The following is a 25,740-nucleotide window of genomic DNA, read 5'->3' on the forward strand; positions in this document are numbered from 1 at the left end:
CCAAAGAATTTCTATACCTTAACCTCTAAGTTTTACCACAGGACATTTAAAGGACATTTCCCCACTTATTTTAAACCAAGAGACAGCAAAACATAGTAACAAAGGAAAAGGAAATCACACACAATCCAGACACATTCAGAACTCGGCTACCTGTTTCCCTGGATTGCGGGACTTTTCACACCTTACTTTATTTCCCGCAAGCCTTACTGGCCATGTTACTCCACCAATCTGTTACGACACGTGTTTTGGGGAACCTAAGTGTGTGAACCTGCCACCCACATGTCCCATGAAACACACCTCCTTGAGAGGAGGGGGATCTTTTGCTAGGGATAAAACAAGTGCTTTGCCCTGAAATGTGCCTAAATGGTGTGTGTATAACCTAAGAAATGCAGGTCCAAACTAGGCTAAAGCAAAGCTTTCTTTTACTGAGAGAAAAAAGAAGAATATCATTACAAAATAACTGGGTGTGTGGCAGCATTAATCATTAATATCCTAACCCATTCATAACTTTAAACTAAAGGGATTAAAGGATCCTATTACTATAAGGGGCCCCTCGATAGGGTGGGGGAGGAGTAATGCTCCCCTAGCGTGATCCATGCCAGGTCAGCTGCTGTGGATCGCAGGGAGGGAGCTTGCAAGCTTGCAAAGATGTGCATGCCTAGCACCATGCATGACATCAACAAAGATGGCAGAAGAGGCTTCAGCCCCTTAGGGAAACCCCGGCCGCCATGTTGGTTAATGGAAGCCTTGCGCGCACAGCATACGCAGCTGCAAAAGACAGAAGAGACAGGTAGGTGGAGCTTGCGTGTGTGCATGTGTGTGTGTGCTGGGGCCCAGGGCAGGCTGATGCCAAAGAGCCCCGGCATGCCTGGCTCCGGCCCTGGGCAACAGACTTCCTGCGATAATAGATGTACTATTTCCAGTGGCAGCAGAGATGGAGTCACCTGTCAATTGGTCATGAGAACAACCCATGTGACACTATCCTTTTTCCACATGATTGTGCATCCATGCATAGCATACAAATAAGAATTAAGCAGTATGACCTAAGAGGAGTATGATCAAGGTAGATGTAGGCTAGCAATTTTCATCATAAGCTACCTTCATGCTTCTTTGATCACTTGATTTGTTTAACTTCAGGTGTCCATTCAAGAAACTTTGGGACACAAAATAGTTTTGGTCAGTCCCATCAACATATTTTCTTTCACCAGTAAGTATGCTAAGCATAATTCCACTGAGCCCCTATTCTCTAATTACAGGTCTTTTCATTCTCAGTTATATTCCCTGTAATTCTAGCCAAGGCCCCTGTGCATCCCTTGGATTGAATTTCCCAGAGGTACCACTTAATTCTACTTTTAAGCAATTCCATATGTTGATTGTGAGAAATTGCATCATAACACTCTAACAAATGCTAAAAAGAACAATGGGTTTTAACCCCCATGTTTGACATTCAGAAACAGAGGACAAAGCAGGGCACCATCATTCTGATTCCTGAAAACTTTCCATTGTTGGAGAGAGTGGGGAAAGGGGGAAGAGCTTCTGATATTACAGAAGGTCAGAAAAGAAATTTTGCATGTAGACAAGACCTACTATTAGGAGGAGGATGTTATTAGGAGTGTTGCTGTTGTTGCTGCATATACCTCACACTGTGTTCTGGGAGCATACTGCTAAATGTACCATTCGGAACCCGATGTCTATTCATCACCAGTATTATAAGACAGGGAGCCTAATGATTGGTGGGACTTCCTCTCAGATTATTGGATTTCTTGACCCACCTTCCTTTAGAGAATATCCTAACTTGGATTCAAAGTTTATTGTGTAAGTACCTGTTGTTGTTTTTTGTTGCATTCACTTATCTTAGGATTCTGACCTGATTAAAGACTTTGATAGAGCATCTCTATGTGTATCTACTCTAAATTAAGTTCCACTGAGTTCAGTGGGTTCATTTACTCCCATGTGAGTGTCTACAGAATTACAGTGTTACACCCTAATCTTTTGTATGCTTACTTGAATGTAGACCCCATAGTATTTTTAAAAGTGAGCCTTGAGAACTGCAGTGCTTGTCATGCCCACTTCTATACTTTGGCCACATCCAGTTTGCACATAAGCCCACACACACTTTGACACACAGCCCCTGAAGCATTGACCATGGGGCAATGGTAGCCCTGATTCTGAAAAGGGTTAACCATTACTAATTGAGAGTTCATTAATAATCAAGGGCTATTTTCTAAATAACATGGTTTTTATTCAGACATTGCAGAAGGGTGTTCGGCATACAATACAAATAAAATTTGTATTGTGAGAGAACTTTGTTGAAGATTGTTAGGAATCAAAGCAATACGTAAACAGAGACTATGACTTTTTACTGTGGTCCAATGTAGTTTAAAATGCCTGTATACCTCTCAGCACTCTGTCCAAAGCAATGTACCTTTAATGATGTTTAGCGTTACATGCACCAATTTAGATTTAGAAGTGGCAGGAGGGCTAGTAAAGCAGGAAAGCTACTAAAGCTAATTGTTACATTCCTCTGTGGTCCAAAATCTAACTTTTCTTACAGGTTTGTGACAAAGAATTATCAGCATGTCCTGGCCTTTGTATTTGCTGTAAGTGAGATAAATGAAAATCTCCACATCTTGCCCAACATCTCCTTGGGATTCCACATCTCTGAGAGTTACTTCATTGAGAATAGATTGTATCAGATTGCCATGGATTTTTTCCCCACAAGACAGAACTTCATCCCCAATTATAAGTGTGACATTCAGAAAGATCTGATAGGAGCCATTGGGGCTCTGGGCTCTGAAACATCTCGCCATTTGGCTGTCGTTTTGGACATCTACAAGCTGCCACAGGTAGAATGTGTCCATTGACTTTTCAGACATGTGACCTAGTATTTGCATTTTCCTTACTTTTCCTGGAAAGGTTTGTTTATGAGTTCATATTCAGACACAAAGACTTTAACCTTATCCTATACTCAAAGCAGAAATCCAAACAGGGGAATAATACTTCCAGATTATAACTCCTTTAGATATATCCATATCTGTGAATAGGAAACATCTAGGGTTTCAGGATTGAGTCACAAGCATCCAGTGCACTATGGATGGAACTTTTTTTTTTTTGCTGCAACTATCCCACTCCAATATGTATGTCTTGGCCCTTGCTCACCTGGTGATGAAGGAATATGGAGGATGATCACATTTTTATGTAAATCCCTCTGACATTGACACCTCATTGGCAGCAATTTGATTAAATTAAATTGTGGGATATTGTAAAACAATGAGATTGAAAATAGTGTTACAGAAAAAATATACACATGCTTCACTTGTTTTCCAAAAGAGATAGATAATGCTGTATATTTTTAAAGTAAGAGAAGGGAAAATTAGAATATTGAAAAGAAGCATGACAATCCCAGTGTAATAGCCAACCCTATTTCTATTATATATAATATCCATTTTACATGATCTGTATGACTAGTCATTTTAGTCAGCATTTCTTCATATAAAGTTAAAGCTGATATATCATCATCATCATCATCTTCAGTTATATTTTTTGTACTGTTGTTATATTTTGAAATGATTTACCCATATTTGTTTGTTATTGATCTGCATTTTTGTTGCTTTGCTGTGAGCTGCTTGGAGTGTATTTATTTGGAAACACAGCATTTCTTTTTTTACAAAAAAACCCCATCTTTAATTAATTATCCTCTTTTCTCTATAAAATATGTGCAATTCATTTTACTGAAGAATGATGGATTAGTTTGTGTTCCTCCTCCTTTCCCTATTCTTTTCTTTACCAACAAACAATACACCTACATTAATTATTATATCTTCACATGGTTTTTGTCTTTATTGTTTCCCCTTCTGTGTTTATTTCTGCCAAGTGTTGAATATAATGATCAGTGTATAGTGTTATCTCCCTTCCTTCCTCACTTATCTGAAGTGTAAGTTCTTTTTTGTTCCATTCCATGCATGTAGTGAAACAACATACAAAAATGCATTTGCTTGCAAAAAGACTCACAAGGAAAAACTGTTTCGCAAATGCCTCTTGAGTACCTCCAATGTTGAAGAGCCCACCACCTCCCTAGGTCATTGGTTCCATTGGCATACTGCTCTAACAGGATTGTTTTCATGATGTTCCCCTGAAATCTGGCTTCCTGTAACCATTGTTCCATGTCCTGCACTCTGGGATGAATGAGAAGAGATATTGGCCTTTCTTTATGTGACAAACTTTCAAGTACTTGGAGACAGGCCCTCCCTTAGCATGTGCGGGGGCCGGGGCAAAAGCAAAGTTTGGGGCCCCCCACATTTGCTCCGGGTCACGCTCTTGGCCGAGTCGCTGCCGCAGGTGCGCAGGCACCAGTCCCAGAACTGCTGGCCCAGCTTGCTGTCCCCGGGGCAGCTACCGCTACACTCGCTGACTGCAGGAGCGGTGGTGGCGGCGGCTTCGGCATGGCAGGCAGGCGGGCAGGCAAGCGAGCCCTCATCCCGGGCAGAAAGAGAGCAAGCGAGTGCTGTGCCCTGCCTGGCAAGGCATGCAGGCAGGGAGGGAGGAGCCAGCTGGTCAGCAGATCACCAAGTGCGGGGACCCCAAAGCGTGGGGCTTGAGGCAACTGCCCCGCTTCCCAATGCCTAGGGGTGGCTCTGCTTGGAGAGTGCTATCATCTTCCTCTCAGTCTTCTCAAAGCTAAAAATGCCCAGTTCTTTCAGTCTCTCCTTAAACTGTGATGTCCAGAACTGGACACAGTACTCAAGATGAGGCCTAACCAGTGCTGAATAGTTATCCTTTTTAAAATTAATTCTGTTGTTTTCAGTCCAATGCTCCAGCCTATCAAGATCCCTTTGAATTATGTTTCTGTCTTCCAGGGCATTAGGTATCCCTCCCACTTTTGTATCATCTACAGATTTGATAAACATTCCCTGTACCTCCTCCTCCAGGTCATTAATAAAAATGTTGAACAGCATATTATGAGAAATTTGCTGTTAAATGTTCATGAGGTCATTTTCAAGCAAATATCATCTTGGTGTCATGAAAGAGTGATTAGATTTCCACAGAAGAGTTTGTGAAAGTAAAAAGGTTTTAACCCTGCTGACCTGGGAGCAAACCCTCATTAAATTCATTAGGATTTACTTCACATTGTTAGGATTGCACTATTATTATTTAAGAAGATTATAAGGTGGAAATTTCTTTCTTGAAATGCCAGATGTAATTTTGAAACTGTGATATATGTGGCGACTTGTCATTTCACTAAAAATTGTGGAGCTCAGCTTTATTTTCTACTTTTAAAATGGAGGATACAGAACATGCACAAGCCTTTTTTCAACCTCACATTTCATCTTTATTTGTTAAAGCTTTAAGAATGCTAATAATGTGACAGAAATTTCACTAATTAAGGGGCAATTAATTCAAGTGTATGGGTACACACCACCAAATCACAACAAAGTATGAAAAATGACAACAGACCACCCACAATCCATGAGTCCTGTTGGCTCAGAGAGCAATGGCTTCACTATTGCCAATTTCCAGCCTTTTTTCAGGTGAAGATTTGAGTCAATATACACTCCTTGCAACTATCATTTTAGAGCACAACATTCAAACAAAACTCAGGAGAGCACACATGCCACAAAACTCACATAGTTATGTAGAAAAAACATACAAAGCCCTTCTGTCCCAGAAGGAGGTCAAGCTTCACATGCAGCTGAAACTATGTCTGGATATGTTTGTCTATTAGAAGCATGCTGTAGCATTATGCATGAGCTGAAGCTTCTGTTTTCTCTTGAACAGCAGCCAAACATACAGAATTTTACAACGGCGAAGCTGGGACTTTTACAAAAGCATAAAATCAGTCAACCAAGCTCTCTCCTATCCAGGAAACAGCAGACTTTAATTCCAGTAGAAACTTCATTTGAGTTCAATCAAATAAAAACAAAATATTTGGAATCCATAAAATAACTGTGTATACATCAGAATGTTTCCTTATTCATTGTAATACAGCTCTCTCTCTCCCCCCTCCCTTTAGTTCAGTTATGGTGATTTTGCCCCTGTGTTGAATTCCCATTTCCCTAATTTATACTGGATGATTCCAAATGAAATCCATCAATACAAGGGGATTGTTCAACTACTTCTACACTTCAGATGGATGTGGGTGGGTCTAATGAGCTTTAATGATGACAGTGGAGAATATTTTCTGAAGAACTTTCAACCAATACTTTCTCAGAATGGAATTTGTTCTGCCTTCACAGAGAAAATTGCTGCAACATATATTTTTGATGAATTACTAAAATTGCAAGAAAGTTGGAACAAAACATTTGTCAACATTATGGAAAGTAAAGCAAACACTATTATTCTCCATGGAGAAACTAAGGCCATGATAGCCTTGAGATCATTGCTTCAGCAAGGAGAAATTGACTATGGGAAAGTATTTAGTAAAGTGTGGATTATGGCTGCTCAGTTGGATTTTGTTGCAGTGGCCTTTCAAAAATATTGGAGTATAGAAGTCTTCCATGGTGCCTTAGCCTTTTCAACTCACTCAAAAGATATGCCAAAATTCCAAAATTTTCTTCAAAACGTAAGGCCTGATTTAGCTAACTCAGATGGCTTCATCCAACCATTTTGGGAGCAAGCATTTGACTGTTCATTTCCAAATGTCAGTTTTTATGATGATGATGTGAAAACCTGCTCTGGGGAAGAGAACTTAGAGAACCTTTCTGGTCCTTTCTTTGAAATGAGCATGACTGGTCATAGCTACAGTATCTACAATTCTGTCTATGCTTTGGCAAATGCTGTACATGCCATGTACTCAACCAGATCCAAATTCAGAATAATGTTTGCCATAGATCATAATAATATGCAGCCATGGCAGGTAACAGCTGTTGAAGGATTCTGCTGTTACTTATTTATTTATTTTGTTATTGTTGTCAGCCATTCATCAGAAGGTCCCAGGCTTGGTTACAACAGTTTAAAATTCAATATTAAAAATGAAACAAAACAAATTACAATCACAGGAACAGAGTGGGTCCTGAAAACATGCATCTCATGTGTGAAAGACCTGGTTAAAGAGGTGCATAAATAAAAGAGCACAATATCTTAATGCACCAAGGCATGACACGTGCATCAAAACAACAGCCCTTCCCTATCAACCTCAGTGCTGTAGAATGTCATATGTAGCACATTTTTGTATTGGGTAATCTAATGTCTAAGGAGTGGGTGGGGAGTGGCTTCAAAGTGGGGGGGGGAGAAAGAAGAGATATTTGGCTAGATGTAAAAATGTCCACCACAAGAAAATAATGTGGCAATTCTTGGTCACTCTGAAAGGAAATGAGAAGGGATCTCAATCCATCCAACACCCCTTCAAGAACTTGAAAAATAGTAAACCAGTGAATGTTCTCCAGTTTGCTTTTAGTAGTTAGTGATGGCTGTCAAATGGCTAATACACCAGTTAAAGTTTTAGTAAATTAGCAGAGTTTAGCTTTGTGTAGCTTGCTCAGAGGTCTGTACTGCATGTGTGTGATTTTACCTGAGAGAAAGTGAGCTTTTACTTTGCTTCAGATCACTCAGACTTTGATTTAGTTTCAAAATAAGAAAAGACTAATTTATTAATAGCAGCACATACTGGTTAGGAAAGGTGCTACTTCTATCTAGCTAACTAAGTTGGAGGCTGAAATGGCCATGCTTTGGACATTGACCCTCATGCTAGAGGAGATGGGACAAAGAGAACTTGGCTCCTTCTCCTCTGGTGGTCTGCAGAGAACAGAAAAACAGGAAGGTGAGTCAAAGGTGTGAATAGTTGCCTGAGACACATCAGTTTACACAGAAAGCAGACAGACAGAAAAGATGAGCACAGGTCAATGGCAGCCTAGCCAGCCCAGAGAACTATCTCTCTATCTCCATTCGAAGAGGACCAAATGGGAGTTGCTCTTGCCACACTTCTAACAGTTAGCACCATTATTTAAACTTGAATCTAAAAAGCAATAGTCCTGTTTCACATTTTATTTAGTTATTTAGAAAAATACTTGTATATGTAATTTCATTACAAAAATATCAATGTGCACAACAATTACAGATACAGTAAAAACTAAATCATATAAAAAGTAAATTCACAGATAATGGCTAACTATTACAGAAATATTGTTTTAACTGTCTGCATAAGTCGGCAGCATAAAAAAAATTTCAGCACACTTTTAACAATTAATAGTATTAATATTGTACTATTAATACTAATACTGTCGGAAGAATGTTCTACAAGCCTGGGCTGATAACACTGAAGACTCAGATGAGCCTCACCAACTTGGGGGACAACCAACATCATTCTTACAGATTATCTCAGTGACTAAACTTTTTTTGCCCTCCATCCCTCGATAGCAATCTGAGTCCATAAAGGCCAGTAGTCATCAAAGTCATTCAATTCTCTTGAAAAGAAGTGGAATGACATCTCAACCTATTCACCTCCACTGGGCAAATAGTAAACTAGTGACATTTCTACTATTTAAGGTCACCAGGGCCAACCTCAGGAATGTTGGAGCCCTTGGGCCCCAGTGCTCCCCTGCCATGATTTGCAGCAGGATCACTGCCGCAGATTGCAGGGCAGGAGCTTCAGAAACCCCACAATTCCCTTGCTCAACCTACCTTTCCCAGCTGTGTTTTGGGGCTGTGTGCGCATAGCTACCCTTAACCAAGATGGCGGCTGAGGATTCCCTAAGGGGCTGAAGCCTCTTGGCTGATGGCAGGGATGCTTACGTGTAATACACATGCGTGCCATCAACCAAAATGGTGGCAGGGGGCTTCAGCCCCTTAGGGAAACCTCCGCCACCATCTTGGTTAAGGACAGTCCTGCGCATACTGCACGTGCAGCTGCAAAACACAGCTGAGAAAGGTAGGTTGAGCGAGGGAAAGGTGGGGACTCTGAAGCTCCTGCCTTAAATCTGTGGAAGCGATCCTGCCACAAATTGTGGAAGGGGAGCAGAGGGGCCCCTCAAGGGCCTCTGTAGCCCCAGGAGTCCTCAGCCAGGGCCCCACCTGGCTGCCCTTTGGAGCCAGCCCTGAATGTCACCACTTACTGTTACACATTTCCCCTTCCCTACTGCCAAATCCAGAACCCAAAGGGAGATTAAATCTCCTCCACCATTAGTTTCTTGTAACAAAGCAAACAAACAAAAACCATAACACTCCTTTTGCAAGAAAGTCATACATTTTGTACAAAATAATATTAGTTGATCAAGGACAGCTGCAACTCAGTAATTTCCAAAAATGCCAGTATGCACTTCTTTCTTCATTTCTGTTGTCCCTTCTCTTAGCTCCATCTGATTCTGAGGAACATCACATTTAACAACAGTGTGGGAGAAACAGTGCATTTCAATGAAAATGGAGAATTAATAATGGGGTTTGACATTACAAATGTGATAACTTTTCCAAATAACTCCTTTATAAGAGTGAAAGTTGGAAGAATGAATCCTTGGGCTCTCCCAGGCAAAGAACTGAGCATTGATGAGGATGCCATCACCTGGCCCAGAAGCTTTAATCAGGTGAGAGGTTATTACAGACTGTAACTTCCATAACAAAATGGAGGAGGGGAGATATATTCAGTATTAAGAAAAGAAAACCTTCCAGTATATTTGTCTTGGTATTTACTTGGTACATTTACAGTATAGTTATCTTGGTGCATTAACAGTCTTATTATACAGTATGGATTTTTCACATTCCACAATGTTAAATTGAAAATACCCCCATATCATTCTGATGCTTCCCATAAGCTCATTTCAAAACCTTACAAAACATATAGTCCTGAACTCAGAAATACTTGCTTAACAACACTCTAAATTTTCGTGGCAATACACAGAACAGTCAGAGAAAATTGAGAGTTCAAAGTTTAAAAAGGGAGAAAAAAACGAGACGCTTGATGGACTTTTTTCTGTCAGTGTTCTTGTAATTTGTTGAAATTAATTAAAAATCAGCCATGTTCACAGAATACCCGTAATCCTATTACTGCCCTTGCCCCATACTCTGACCTTCATCTTCTGCAGTCTAAAAGTTAAAAAAATGCCTAACCACTTTTAATTAATTTAAGAAATTTAACATTCTCCTGACAGAGCTCCAATGGCACAGTGGTTTAAAGCAGACTCTCTGGTTGAAGCTCTGTGAGGGGAACAAGGCATTCCTAGCAACTCTCAGCACCCTTCACTAACTACACTTCCCGACATCCTTTGGGAGAAGCCATGACTGTCTTAAGTGAAATAAACGTCTGGTGTGGATTTGGCCAGTGACAGCTTTGGTTTAAATTTGGGTGGGAGACTATATGTGCCTGCTGTAGAATAAGAACGTAGGAGAAATGCTGAAAAACCAGAGCTTGGAATAGTTACTTTTTTGAACTACAACTCTCATCAAACCCAGCCAGCATGGCCACTGGATTGGACTGATGGGAGTTGTAGTTCAAAAAAGTAACTTTTAACAACAATACTGTTCACATTGTTTTCCTTTTGGAAAGTAAAGGGGTTTCCTTCTGCCCAGTGATCTCATCCCCTCCCCATGTTACCAAATTATTGCAAGCTACACAGCAAGTGGATTGGACTGTGAAAGACCAACTCAAATAGTGTTTGCATTTTGACAAATCGGTAGGGCAGTACAATATCTCAGAGAGGAGGTCAGGTCTCCTGCTCCCCTGGTTCATTCTATAGCTGCCAAATTTCCCTGCTTTTTAAAGTTTGATAGAAATATCTGTGGGCTATAGGTACCTTCTTTAACCGCAAGGTATTTTTTTCCTATTAGTAAATAAACAGTAAGTCTTGCTGTTGTCATTGAAGTGTACGGTTATGTAGATATGTTCAAGATTGCCTCTTTACACATATTGACTTGGAACCTAGCACAACAATCCTGAGTCATGGAAGGTGGCATAATTTATGCCATCTTAAATCATGCCATAGTAAAGTAGGCCAGATCCAAACCCCATTCAGGAGTGAGGCTCGGCCCAAGCATAGCAGAAGGAAAGCAAACTGTTAGCATAGAGTTTGACTTAACACTACCCTTTTTGACAAGGTAAGTTCAGCAAGGTTGCCATTCACATGATTAAGATGAATGGAGTTAGGATCCAGCATAAGTCTCCCCCACATACACACTCCCGTACCCACCACTTCCTCGGATCACCAACTTTTCAGGGCTTATCCTGGCATAAATTACTAGGGTCTTCGCTCAGCCAAGTGGGTCGTAGCTGAACAGGAGAAGGAAGTTAAACCAGTGTATCTCTGGCTGATCTAGGATGAACCAGTTATGCTGGCACAGGCCAGCTGAGCCAGGAACCATCTGGCTGAGCCAGAGATCCGCCAGATCCTAACTCACTCATCCTGGCAGATTGTGGGTTTTGATTGTGTCCAGCGAACAGTTAACTCGGGAAGGAACATTTCCAGGTTTCCTCTCCCACACTTGAATTAACTGAGATTCCTCAAAACAATGTGGGATGGGGTGCAGGGGGCTGTTGAGTGGGGGGACAAAAACTAGAACATTTTCTTCCCTGAGCTTCCCTATTTTATTTTAGTATTAACTCTGATCTTTGGTGGTCCCTATCCCCGCACATCAGCTCTCTTTACCATGGTGAATTGTAAACCATGTAGACATCTTTCATTTTAGTAACCAGTATATACAATTTTCTAAATAAAGTAAATTGTTCAGGAGAGACCAACAGTACTCCAGAGGACTGCAGGTGGCTGCCAAATGGAAAATGGGATGGAAATCTCTCTTTTCTGAGCTTCATTAAGGCTGTTATCCTAAGGCAGTTCAGCTGCCACATCCAATACTCTGTGGGCTCTCATGAACAGTAGGAAAGTGAGGGCAGAGGTGCACTTTGTGCTTCTCCATCTTTTTCCTGTTTGTTTTTTAAAGCCAATTTTACTCAGAAATAAATGAAAATTGAGTAATAGGCAAAAAACCTCACAGTTTAAGAGCGTACCTATAGGCCACAGATATTTCTATCAAACTTTAAATAGCAGGGAAATGGGGCAGCTATAGTGAATACACCAGGAGAGCAGGAGACCTGACCTCCTCTCTGAGATATTGGACTGCCCTACAAATTTGTCAGAATGCAAACACAATTTGGGTTGGTCTTTCACAGTCCAATCCACTTGCTGTGTAGCTTGCAATAATTTGGTAACATGTGCCTCTGAGCATATGGTGAGTAGTGGCAACACCTGCCATCAGCCCAAATAATAGAAAGAAGACATGTGCTGTGCTGATCTTGTTTTAGCAGGGAGGAAGCAACATTATAAAGACAGTTGATATAGTTCAGATGGTCACTTTAAATATGTCTGATTTACGTTGCAATTTTAGTGGTTTCCTATAAATCATTTTATTTTGTTTGTATTTCTATGAATATGTGAAGTAGAGCAAAAATTGCACTAAAAAACCTCCAAACATAATTGTAGAATAACAGCACTGACTTCTGCAGAATAGTCTCCAGTGGACCTCAGGAGAGTCTCAATTTGCACAAGATAAAACAGTGGGAGGTGAAATATATTCTAGCAAAATTCTAGGTGTGCTCCATGTTTTTAATTGACCGTGCCCACCTTGCCTTAAATGAAGTGGTTTAAACACAGCAGGCTGAAAACATGCATCCTCTTTTTTCCCACAGCTAAGAGTATTGCTGAAGTAGCAACATATTGTAATCAGTCTGATTTTACATCAAACTGCAGTTGCAGATTCAACTGTTAATGCACTCAAAATAGAAATAGAACATAACCTCCAATTTGAAACACAAAAGGCTGTCTTCACCATCATATGACATTGACCAATAAAAAGGCTTTGAAATTAATAAAATAAATTTGGGCAGAAGGGAAGCCCCTTTCCTTTATTTATTTATTTATTATTTGATTTATATTCTGCCCTTCCTCCCAGCAGTAGCTCAGGGCAGCAAACAGAAACGATAAAAACACTTAAAAATATTATAAAAAGACCTTAAAATACATTAAAACAAAACAAAGTTAAAAACATTTTTAAAAAAGCTTTAAAAACGTCTTTAAAAAGGGGGGGGGGTTAAAAACATTATTAAAGAAAACATATTAAAAGCAATTCTAACACAGACACAGACTGGGATAGGTCTCAACTTAAAAGGCTTGTTGAAACAGGAAAAGTCTTCAAAAGGCGCCCAAAGGATAGTAGAGAGCAAAAGGAAAACATTGTGAACAGTATCATTGCTTTTCAGGGTTTCACCCATGTTTTTATTCTACAGCAGGCACATCTAGTCTCCCACCCAAATTTAAACCAAAGCTGTCCCTGGCCACATCCACACCAGACCTTTATTTCACTTTAGACAGTCATTGCTTCCCCAAAGGATCCTGGGACGTTTAGTTTGTGAAAGGTGCTAAGAGTTGCTAGGAGATGCCATATCCCCCTCACAGAGCTACAATCCCCAGAAAAGGGTCTGACTGTTAAACCACTCTGGCCACTGGAGCTCTCTCAGGGGAATATGAGTCTCCTCTCAGCACCCTTCACAAACTACACTTCCCAGGATTCTTTGGAGGGAGCCATGACTGTCTAAAGTGAAATAAAGGTTTGGCATGGCTATGGCCCCCTGATTAGCCAAGCCAAACAGTTGTGAGTCTGACTTTTAGAACACCGACAGTTGGTACTTACTGAGCATGCCCAGTGATATAATAAGACTTCAGTGTTAAATTTGTTTGAAATTAACAAATTCTAATGGCTGTATAATAAACAAACAAACAAAACTGTTTGAACTAAACTAGAGAACAATACAGATGTAAATAAGGTTTCTCTGTTTTTCCTTCCATCTCCTATTCCGCAATATGAACAATACTATATAAAATAATAATATTTGGCTGAGTCTGTTTCCTTCAGTAGCAACCAAAGCTGTGATTGAATCCTTTATCACACTAGCCCATAGGTTGTATGTATTATCTTGTGAAATGTATGAACAGCTCTTTCAAATCAAACAGATCATGCTCTGGCTCATTCTGCTTCACTGAAACCAAAGGCAATAAAAAAGATTTTCTCAATGCTAATTCTTCATCTTTTTGAATAGGTGGTGCCCCTTTCGCTCTGTAATGACAAGTGCTATCCTGGTTATCATAAGAGAAAGAAGGAAGGAAAGACATTTTGTTGCTATGATTGTGTGCCGTGTCCAAATGGGAAGATTTCTCCACAGACAGGTAGCATTACATAATGCATGGAAGAAACAACCATTATATGTATTATGCAGCCACAAGAGTGGCTGTATACTATAGCCAACATGGATTTTTTGCATTCTGCAGTGTTCAATTTAAAATACCCCCCATGCCATTCTCATGCTTCCCATAAGCTCAGTTCAACAAAACCTCACAAAACTTAAGAACATAAGAAGAGCCTGCTGGATCAGTCCAGTGGCCCATCTAGTCCAGCATCCTGTTCTCACAGTGGCCAACCAGGTGCCTGGGGGAAGCCCGCAAGCAGGACCCGAGTGCAAGAACACTCTCCCCTCCTGAGGCTTCCGGCAACTGGTTTTCAGAAGCATGCTGCCTCTGACTAGGGTGGCACAGCACAGCCATCATGGCTAGTAGCCATTGATAGCCCTGTCCTCCATGAATTTGTCTAATCTTCTTTTAAAGCCATCCAAGCTGGTGGCCATTACTGCATCTTGTGGGAGCAAATGCCATAGTTTAACTATGCGCTGAGTAAAGAAGTACTTCTTTTTGTCTGTCCTGAATCTTCCAACATTCAGCTTCTTTGAATGTCCACGAGTTCTAGTATTATGAGAGAGGGAGAAGAACTTTTCTCTATCCACTTTCTCAATGCCATGCATAATTTTATACACTTCTATCGTGTCTCCTCTGACCCGCCTTTTCTCTAAACTAAAAAGCCCCAAATGCTGCAACCTTTCCTCGTAAGGGAGTCGCTCCATCCCCTTGATCATTCTGGTTGCCCTCTTCTGAACCTTTTCCAACTCTATAATATCCTTTTTGAGATGAGGCGACCAGAACTGTACACAGTATTCCAAATGCGGCCGCACCATAGATTTATACAACGGCATTATGATATCGGCTGTTTTATTTTCAATACCTTTCCTAATTATCGCTAGCATGGAATTTGCCTTTTTCACAGCTGCCACACACTGGGTCGACATTTTCATCGTGCTGTCCACTACAACCCCGAGGTCTCTCTCCTGGTCGGTCACCGCCAGTTCAGACCCCATGAGCGTATATGTGAAATTCAGATTTTTGGCTCCAATATGCATAATTTTACACTTGTTTATATTGAATTGCATTTGCCATTTTTCTGCCCATTCACTCAGTTTGGAGAGGTCTTTTTGGAGCTTTTCGCAATCCCTTTTTGTTTTAACAACCCTGAACAATTTAGTGTCGTCAGCAAACTTGGCCACTTCACTGCTCACTCCTAATTCTAGGTCATTAATGAACAAGTTGAAAAGTACAGGTCCCAATACCGATCCTTGAGGGACTCCACTTTCTACAGCCCTCCATTGGGAGAACTGTCCGTTTATTCCTACTCTCTGCTTTCTGCTTCTTAACCAATTCCTGATCCACAAGAGGACCTCTCCTCTTATTGCATGACTGCTAAGCTTCCTCAGAAGCCTTTGGTGAGGTACCTTGTCAAACGCTTTTTGAAAGTCTAAGTACACTATGTCCACTGGATCACCTCTATCTATATACTTGTTGACACTCTCCAAGAATTCTAATAGGTTTCCCTTGCAGAAGCCATGCTGGCTCTGCTTCAGCAAGGCTTGTTCTTCTATGTGCTTAGTTAATCTAGCTTTAATAATACTTTCTACCAGTTTTCCAGGGACAGAAGTTAAGCTAACTGGCCTGTAATTTCCAGGATCCCCTCTGGATCCCTTTTTGAAGATTGGCGTTACATTTGCCACTTTCCAGTCCTCAGGCACGGAGGAGGACCCAAGGGACAAGTTACATATTTTAGTTAGCAGATCAGCAATTTCACCTTTGAGTTCTTTGAGAACTCTCGGGTGGATGCCATCCGGGCCCGGTGATTTATCAGTTTTTATATTGTCCATTAAGCTTAGAACTTCCTCTCTCGTTACCACTATTTGTCTCAGTTCCTCAGAATCCCTTCCTGAAAATGTTAGTTCAGGTTCAGGGATCTGCCCTATATCTTCCACTGTGAGGACAGATGCAAAGAATTCATTTAGCTTCTCTGCAATCTCCTTATCGTTCTTTAGTACACCTTTGACTCCCTTATCACCCAAGGGTCCAATTGTCTCCCTAGATGGTCTCCTGCTTTGAATGTATTTATAGAATTTTTTGTTGTTGGTTTTTATGTTCTTAGCAATGTGCTCCTCAAATTCTTTTTTAGCATCCCTTATTGTCTTCTTGCATTTCTTTTGCCAGAGTTTGTGTTCTTTTTTATTTTCTTCATTTGGACAAGACTTCCATTTTTTGAAGGAAGACTTTTTGCCTCTAAGAGCTTCCTTGACTTTGCTCGTTAACCATGCTGGCATCTTCTTGGCCCTGGCAGTACCTTTTCTGATCTGCGGTATGCACTCCAGTTGAGCTTCTAATATAGTGTTTTTAAACAACTTCCAAGCATTTTCGAGTGATGTGACCCTCTGGACTTTGTTTTTCAGCTTTCTTTTTACCAATCCCCTCATTTTTGTGAAGTTTCCTCTTTTGAAGTCAAATGTGACCGTGTTGGATTTTCTTGGCAATTGGCCAGTTACATGTATGTTTAATTTAATAGCACTGTGGTCACTGCTCCCAATCGGTTCAACAACACTTACATCTCGCACCAGGTCCCGGTCCCCACTGAGGATTAAGTCCAGGGTTGCCATCCCTCTGGTCGGTTCCATGACCAACTGGTCTAGGGAATAGTCATTTAGAATATCTAGAAACTTTGCTTCTTTGTCATGACTGGAACACATATGTAGCCAGTCTATGTCCGGGTAGTTGAAGTCACCCATTACTACCACATTTCCTAGTTTGGATGCTTCCTCAATTTCATATCTCATCTCAAGGTCTCCCTGAGCATTTTGATCAGGGGGACGATAGATCGTTCCCAGTATTAAGTCCCTCCTGGGGCACGGTATCACCACCCACAATGATTCTGTGGAGGAGTCTGCCTCTTTTGGGGTTTCGAGCTTGCTGGATTCAATGCCTTCTTTCACGTATAGAGCGACTTATAGTTCTGAACTCAGAAACACTTGCTTAACAACTAAGTTTTCATGCTGATACACAAAAAGTCAAAGAGAATTGAGGGTTCAAAGTGTAAAACAAGAGGGAAAAAACCCAGATGTCTGTTGGACTTTTTTCTGTCAGTGTCTCATAATTTGTTGAAATTAAAAATCATCTGTGTTCACAGAGTACCTGTAATCCTGCCACAGACCTTGCCCCATACTCTGACCTTATTCTTTTGCGGTATAAATTTTGAAAAAATGTGTATCTGATGTTTAATTAATTTAAGAAATTTAACATGGCAGTCTATTATAGCATAGCCATGCTCGGTAAGAACCAACTGTCAGTGTTCTAAAAGCCAGACCCACAGCTATTTGGCTTAGCTAATCAGGGGGCCACACCCATCCCAGTCATTTATTTCACTTAAGGCAATCATGCCTTCCCCCAAAGAATCCTGGGAAGTGTAATTTGTGAAGGATGCTGAGAGGTGTCAGGAGACTCCTATTGCCCTGATAGATAGTGGCCAGAGTGGTTTAACAGTCAGCCTTTCTTTTGGGGATTGTAGGTCAGTGAGAGGAACAGGGCATCTCCTAGCAACTCTCAACAGCCTTCACAAAGTACACTTCCCAGGATTCTTTGGGAGAAGCCATGACTGTTTAAAGTGAAATAAAGGTCTGGTGTGGATGTAGCCAGGGACAGCTTTGGTTCAAATATGGATGGGAGACTATATGTCCCTGCTGTAGAATAAAAAGTTGGAGAAAACCCTGAAAAAACAATATTTTCCTTTTGGAAAGGGATGTTCTATTTCTAATTTGTGTGCATTAAGAGTTGAATCTGAAACTGCAGTTTGATATAAAATTAGACTGATTACAGTATGTTGCTACTTAAGCAATGAAAGTCGTTGGGGGAAAAACTTGCCAGCTGAAGATGAATGTTTTCAGCCTGCTATGCTTAAACTAGTCCACTTAAGGAAAGATGGGCATGGTCAATTAATAACATAGAACACACCTAGAAATTTTCTAGAATATATTTCACCTCATACTGTTTTATTTTGTGTAACCTGAGACATTGCTCATGTTCATTAGACACTATTCTGCAAAATAGTCAGTGCCATTATTCCGCAATTGTTTTTGGAGTTTCTTTAGTGTAAATAATGCAAAGTGTTGCTATATATCACATATTCACAGAAAAAAAATATTTAATATAGGAAACTTCACTAAAATTGCAAATTAAATAAAGCTTATTTAAAGGGACTATCTGAACTATATAAACTGTTCTAACATTGTTGCTTCCTCCCTGCTAAAACAAGATCAGCATAGCACATGTCTTGTTTCTGTTATCTGGGCTGATTGCAGGTGTTGCCACCACTCACTATATGCTCAGAGGCACATGTTACCAAATTCTTCCAAGCTACACAGGAAGTGGATTGGACTGTATATTTTTACAAAGTTGCAGGGCAGTACAATATCTCAGAGAGGAGGTCAGGTCTCCTGCTCCCCTGTTGCATTCATTATAGCTGTCCAATTTCCTTGCTTTTTGGAGTGTGATACTGTATCTGTTGGCTATAGGTATGTTCTTAAACTGAAATGTTGTTGTGTTTTTTTGCATATTAGTAAATTAGCATATATCCAGTCAGGAATAGTTATCAATAGTTCAACTTTCCTGTTTGCTTAAGTGGTTGGCCAATGCTGTCATTGACCATGTTTTTGAGGGTTCTTTACCTGCAAGCACTGCTGGGAACATTCACCTGCAAGCACTGCTGGGAACATTCACCTGAATGAACAAATCACTTAAATAGTGGGTAGCGACTCCATACTCAGGATGGTGTTTATAATTTCTTCTGATTTTAACCTAACAATGAAAATTAAACTTTTCTTCCTTCAAAACTAGGGCACATAGAGGGATTTACAGTCCTAACATTGCTTTTCACAGGCACTTCAAAAATCTTAAATTGCAGCAAGTTTGGGAAACTTCTTTTGACTCAAACACTGCATTGCCTCTTGTCCAAACCCCAAGGGGGCTAATGCCAACAGTGGGAATGAACAAGAAGAAAGATGGACAAATCATACAAACCTGATAAATACAAACATAGAGTGTCAACCACACATATATGCATAGCATCCATCCTTACAGCACACATGTATACACAAAGCCATACAGCTCACCCACACATGGATACACACCCACTTGCATAAAGGTACTGCCTCCTTCCACTATTAATCTTAAAGAAAACATTAGATTCCGCCACCACCACCAAATTGCCAGAAGGACCTTCTGGTGCAGTGAAGGATACTGTCCAATCATCACTGTTGAAGTACTCCATTTCACTTCAGTCATCTTCTGTACATGGAATTGTGTGTGTGTTGCATTTCATCCTTTGCTTCAAGCAGCAAAATGTCTTGAGCCTACCGTGGCCCTGGGCCTTTCTTTATAATTCCATCATGAACAACTAAGTGCGAACTAAGTGTGTACCTCATTATAGCATGTACATTGAGCTGACTGGAAGGATCTGTCTACTTTTCTTTTCTTTAGACTTAGATTCCTGTTAGCTATTATGTACTGTCTATGACAAAAAACTATATTTCCCAACCACTATTGGTTTCAGTTGCTATAAGGTTGTATCGTTGGTTTTAAAAAAGCAGATGATTTGTGTCTGAAACCAATCTAGAACTCCAAAATGTTGGGGGACTAGTGTCTAGGTGTTGTGTGTCATAAGGCCTGCCATCAACCATCAGGTGCCTGCTGACCTCAGGTGCAGTAAAGAACACAGCACAATCAACAGTTTTGAAATCAATTTCAACTTGCCTTCCAATCACTTCCTGTACATTGAATTGAGTGGGGGGAACCATGTTGTCCTTTGCATTAATTACTAAAATATATGTGGCCTGACCAGAGCTTCACTACTAAAGATATTCTGCTGTAGTGCTCAATCAATGTAGTGTGAACAACCTCTCTACAGAAAGTGCATCTGATGCTACAGAATAGCCATGGGTCCGCAATTTAGTGCTAGGATCTGTCTTATTCTTTCCCCAGACATGAATTTCTGCCTTACATGTCAAGAAGATCACCATCCAAACAAGCAACAAACTCAATGCATTGCCAAGATAGCAATCTTCTTGTCTTATGAGGAACTGTTGGGGATGACTTTAGCCATTTTTGCACTTTTGTTTTCCTGGATCACAGCTCTGGTGCTAGCAACATTTATAAAGCACCACAACACTCCCATTGTCAAAGCCAACAACAGGAACCTCACCTACACTCTCCTCGTCTCTCTCCTGCTCTGCTTCCTTTGTGCTTTGATATTTATTGGCAAGCCAGAGAAGGTGAAGTGTCTCCTCCGTCAAACTACATTTGGCATGGTCTTCTCAGTGGCTGTGTCTTGTTTGTTAGCAAAAACCATCACAGTGGTTGTAGCTTTCAACGCCAGCAGGCCCGGAAGCAGCATGAGGAAATGGGTGGGGAAAAGAGTGGCCAAGTCCATTGTTCTTCTCTGCTCCATTATACAAGCAACCATTTGTACTGTATGGCTGACTACCTCTCCCCCATTCGCAGATGTTGACATGCACTCAGTGGCTGAAGAAATTGTATTGGAATGTAATGAGGGATCTGTGACAATGTTTAGTTGTGTCTTGGGTTACATGGGTTTCCTGGTTTTTGTAAGCTTCACTGTGGCTTTCAAGGCTAGGAAGCTACCAGACACTTTTAATGAAGCCAAGTCAATCACTTTTGGCATGCTGGTGTTTTGTAGCGTGTGGCTGTCCTTTGTTCCAACCTATCTGAGTACCAAGGGAAAATACATGGTAGCTGTCGAGATCTTTTCTATCTTGGCCTCCAGTGCTGGGCTGCTGGGTTGCATCTTCTTCCCTAAATGCTACATCATTGTGCTGAGGCCAGACCTGAACATAAAAGGTCAGCTTATCATGAGAAAAAAACAGAAATTCTAATCCTTTTATTAAGTCTGTGCTGATATTCAGTGATGTCCCTGGACACAGCGAGATCCCAAATCTGGACCCCGGTTGTGGACTCCCTTTCCAGCATGACTTCACATCCTATAATTTTATTTTGTGGTAAGAGAGGAGGAAGAAGAGGCTTGTGAAAAATGTTCATTTTTCTTTAAAAATATTCATTCTGTGATTCTGTGAGCTAGAACATCTGTTCATGTATTCCTCAAGCATCACATGATGGAGTCTGCTCCCACCTGTGCCCCAATGTCTCTATTTGAAGTGAAAATCACTTCCATTGATACATCAGCATAATTAGACAAGTTGTTATCATGCATATACTTGCATGATGTTTTTTATGATTTTACTGTACAGAACCTTGATATTTGGTTATGAGTTGGTAGTTTATAAATAATGTTATGAAAACATAATATTTTTTGAGATGGACAACAAATTGTCTAACAAAACGTTTCAGCTCTCAATTTTTTGCTTTTTAAAACTATTTTATGTCAGTGTAATCCTAGCAAAGCCACAAAAAGACAGGTGCACACTCTTTATAGGGGAATTCATATTGCAAAGTAAACTAAGAGACATAGTAATGGTAAAAGAGGGAGATATGAAAGGTTACCTCCAAAGGAGACATAACATTCTAATATCACCTGTTATGGAACAACATGTACATGTCACTGGAAGTATTATAATTTATGTTTACATCAAATTGCAGACTATTTAAAGGGGGAAGGGCAAGGTGGCAACAAGGTCGGCAAGGTGCAAACACCCTGGTGGAGCCATTCTGGGAGAGACAGTTGGTAGTTGTCCCCTCCCACAGAGAAACACAGTGCCTGCTAAAGGGATAACAAAGTCATTTATTTATTAAATGTATTTCCCACCCTTCCTCCATTATGAGATGTCCCCTCCTGTGGGCAGTCTTGGATCCAGCATTTTCATTGAAGGCACAAATTGTCTCAGTGGCATGCAGTCCTTTCCACCAGCTTCAGCTGTTAGGTGATCTATATCTAGGGTTGCCATATTCCAGTCCCACAAATCCGGGCAGCTAATTTGCATATTATGCAAATCATTTGCTAATTATGCAAATTAAACATTTTAAGAGTTGCATTATCCAGTTGTTTTGTTTTTGTACCTAGTAATTACCAACAAAAACTGAAGGAACATATGAGAAATCTTTTTTTAAAAAAAGTACATTTTCAGCCTTAAATGTCTAGACTCCAGTTTCCAACACTATAGAATATTTATTTATGTATTAAAAAGATTTATATCCTTCCCTTCCACTGTTAAAAACAGAGCTCAGGGCAGCTTACAAATGTAATAAAAACAATAAAAGTGCAACTTTTCATGAAAAAATTGATAACCCCTAGTGTAAGGCATCTGCCTATGTTCCTATGCTGCTCTCACCCCTCATTTAGGTGCCTGGGATGCACACATGTGGACATAGCTCTTTACAGTTATGGAAAGTGATTCTTAATAATGTGTTATCTGCTCTAGGTCTCCAGACACAAGGTTGCATAGGTGTTTATGGATATGACTGTAAGATATTTTGTGAAGTTCAAGTTGTATATGGCATCATTTACTAAATGTGCTTAGGAACACATCAGTTGCATTTCCAAATATGTACTTTCACACAGACTTTGGTTTTCCATAACACAGTGTTTGTCCAAACCTTCACACTTGGAGGGGGCACTACTTGCACACCACTTCCATAAGCACATCAAGGTTGGACACACCTTAACCAAGACACAGACAACAGGGTACTCAAAACAAAAACAAAAAAAGTGTGTTTTGTTTTCTGAGGAGGAAGCTCTTTCTTGGGAAATTACTGTTATTATTATTAGCATTAGGATTTAAATCCCACATTTTCTCCAATAAGCTCAAGGTGGAGTACACTGTTCTATACCTTATCATTTAATCATCACAACAACCCTGTGAGATTGGTTAGGCAGAAGGGCAGTGACTGGCCCAGGATCACTCAGCAAGCTTCATGGCTGAGTAGGGAGTCAAACTCTAGTCATCCAAGTCTTTGTCCAGCACTATGCCACACTGATTCTCAACTTTGAAAACTCACCCCCCCCCCCCGATTTCAAAGAAAGCAAGATCTGAAGACAACAAGAGATCCATTTACAGATCTGAGCTGGCCAAGTCCTTCCCCCCCTTCACCCAAGACACAAAAAGGCACTTTATTACCACCACCAGCCTCCTGGGAAGAGTGAGGTGCTCAAATCAGGTGGGGGGGGGAAGGAGAAGAAGGGAAACCATGCCTCCAACTTGCCCAGCGGTGCAGAGAAGGAGGAAAGTGGGCAGAAGCTGCAGACACTTTAAAGCAAAGGAGCAGGAAAAAGTGAAGGTTGCTGCTGCTGCTTTGCTCTGGAGGTGACTCCCCCATCCTTGGTTGCTTGATTGGGGACTGTGGTCTGCCAAGGCACGGAGCTCAATGTGCACATGCACACACACACACACACACACACAGGGTCAGCAGAGGGGGTGCACAGAATGGGCAGCTGCACCAGAGAAACATCGCTGCTGCTCCTGCTGCCGCCGGATGCCCCTCCCCCCTCTTACATGCCGCTACTGCTGCCACTGCTATCTCTCACCTAGCTACTCTGGAGTCAAGCCTAGGGTTGCCAGGTCAGAAGCATCCCAAACCGTGAGATTTTGGGGATGGGCCCTAGTGATGTCATGGGGTGGTCCCAAGTGATGTCACAGGGCAGGTTTGAGTGATGTCATGGGGCGGGCCTGAGTGATGTCATTAAGCATGATATATTAAACATCAACCACAACTGCTTGGCGCATGCAATTCAAACAAAAATATTTCTCTGATTGGAAATTAAGATAGAAATCTTAGCTAAAAGATGGAGCCTGGGTAGGGAACATTTAACATAGGTAACTCGCTTCTGGCAAAAAGGGTTTAAGTGCACTCAGGCCAGGCCAGTCACCAGAAGGCCATTGTAGGAAGAAAGGAGCCTAGTGCTGTGGATATGTTAGATGGGAGCACTCAGGAGTAAAGATGGATGCCCCTGAAGGCTGCAATTCTAAACACACTTACTAAGGGACTAAGCCCCATAGCACTCAATAGGACTTACTTCTCAGTAGATATAGTTTGGTCAGTGTTGTTGGTAAAGCTTGACCAGGGATCCTCTGCAAAGATATCCATATCCAAGTAGGGTTGGCAACGCCCTGCATGGAATGCCCTGCTCCTGCTTTTTAACATGGCTGCTCACATTTCTTTACAGATTTGACCCTTCACTTCAGAAAGATATCTGAGAAATTAGTAACAGTGAGAAGATTCTCTACTTTTTTCTGTCTCCCCTGTGGGCTGCGATAAACTCACTTTGACAGCCAACCCAATGTCAGTGAATACAACTGACAGAGAGAAAGCACACATTATTTGGTCTACCTTCATAGGCAGCAGCTTGGACAACAATTGCAGCCATTCTGCCCAGTATGTGAATTCTCATTTACCACTATTGGGCAAGAAACAAATAACGAGGTGCATCATCAGTGGGTTTAAGGGGGTTGAGCAGAGGGCATGGAACCACTGTAGCTGCTTCTATGGATGAAAGGGAGTGAGGGGGCTGCAGTTAGTTCAGAATGCTGTGACATGATTGCTGACATGAGTGAGACCCTATCAGCACATAACACCTCTGCTCTGAAATCTGCACTGGTTGCTGATTTTTTACCAGGCCAAGTTCAAGGTGTGTTTTCCATGTTACAGATGCCACATAGTACTTGTTCTGCTCTTGTAAGAAATCAGTCTTTTAATGTGGCATTGACATTAGCAGGTGCCTTCGTTGTACTGTTTTTGGCACCTGCTAAACACATTTTTGTTTAGGCAAGCCTATCCAGTCATGTAGAAGCTATTGTGTTTTTTATTTGTTTTTAACTCCTTGTTGGCTTTATTATTTTGAATGTTTTTTAAATACCAGTCTTTAACTTTTTTTGCCAATTTTTTTTGGCAGAATTCTTTCTGTAAACTGCTCTGAGATTTTTTACAATAAAGTAAATAAATGTAATCAACAGAGATGGCAGTATTCTGGAACAACCAATTCTGAAATGGCTTCTGTAGTAGGGGATGTCAGACTTTATGGAAGATAATAGGAAAGATCAGTACACAGCTGTTTTGTGTCCATGCACACACATTTGCATACTTCACTGTGTACACTAGTCAAGATTTATTTAAAAAATGTTTACCCTGCTCTTCAGCCACAAAGGCTCCCAGAGAAGCTTACTGATCAACAAAGACCCTACCCTCAGGTTTATAATTTAAGTAAACAGATATGACAGAAAAGGGGAATGGATTAGGAGGGAGAAGGAAATATGCAAGCTCAAGTACTAGTTAATAGTTACAAGTTCTTCTCATAGCCAACTGAAATGGACATAGTTCAAGGTATGGGTATTCAGGCAAGCCCTGGGTCTCTTGTACTGGTCCTCTGATCTCCTGCCCATTCTTCCTTTTTTAACCACTTTTTTTTTTAAAAAAATGCACCCACCATCTTCATTTGTCCATAGGCCAGTTTGTACCATGAGTCTTTTAAGTACTTAGCAATGCTCCAAGGAGATGGTGGTGGTGAGGAGCCAAAAGTTGCTTATCTTTTGAGTAACACCTATGAAGGGGAACGCTTCCCATTCTGTGCTGCAGACTTACGGCTACATTTCCCCATTTCCAAACAGACACACACTTC

General features: G+C 40.9%; 1 protein-coding gene across 1 annotated transcript; it reads left to right on the plus strand.

The window, feature by feature from the left end:
• The first annotated feature begins 1,687 nt into the window (after positions 1 to 1,687).
• Positions 1,688 to 21,049, plus strand: LOC133367591 (vomeronasal type-2 receptor 26-like). The gene is made up of 6 exons (XM_061591687.1): positions 1,688 to 1,815; positions 2,555 to 2,846; positions 6,011 to 6,853; positions 9,285 to 9,512; positions 14,012 to 14,138; positions 20,139 to 21,049. The coding sequence occupies exons 1-6, from the start codon at positions 1,688 to 1,690 to the stop codon at positions 21,047 to 21,049; spliced, it is 2,529 nt and encodes an 842-aa protein (XP_061447671.1).
• The last annotated feature ends 4,691 nt before the right edge of the window (positions 21,050 to 25,740 follow it).

Source organism: Rhineura floridana, chromosome 11, assembly GCF_030035675.1.
Source record: "Rhineura floridana isolate rRhiFlo1 chromosome 11, rRhiFlo1.hap2, whole genome shotgun sequence".
Classification (NCBI taxonomy): domain Eukaryota; kingdom Metazoa; phylum Chordata; class Lepidosauria; order Squamata; family Rhineuridae; genus Rhineura; species Rhineura floridana.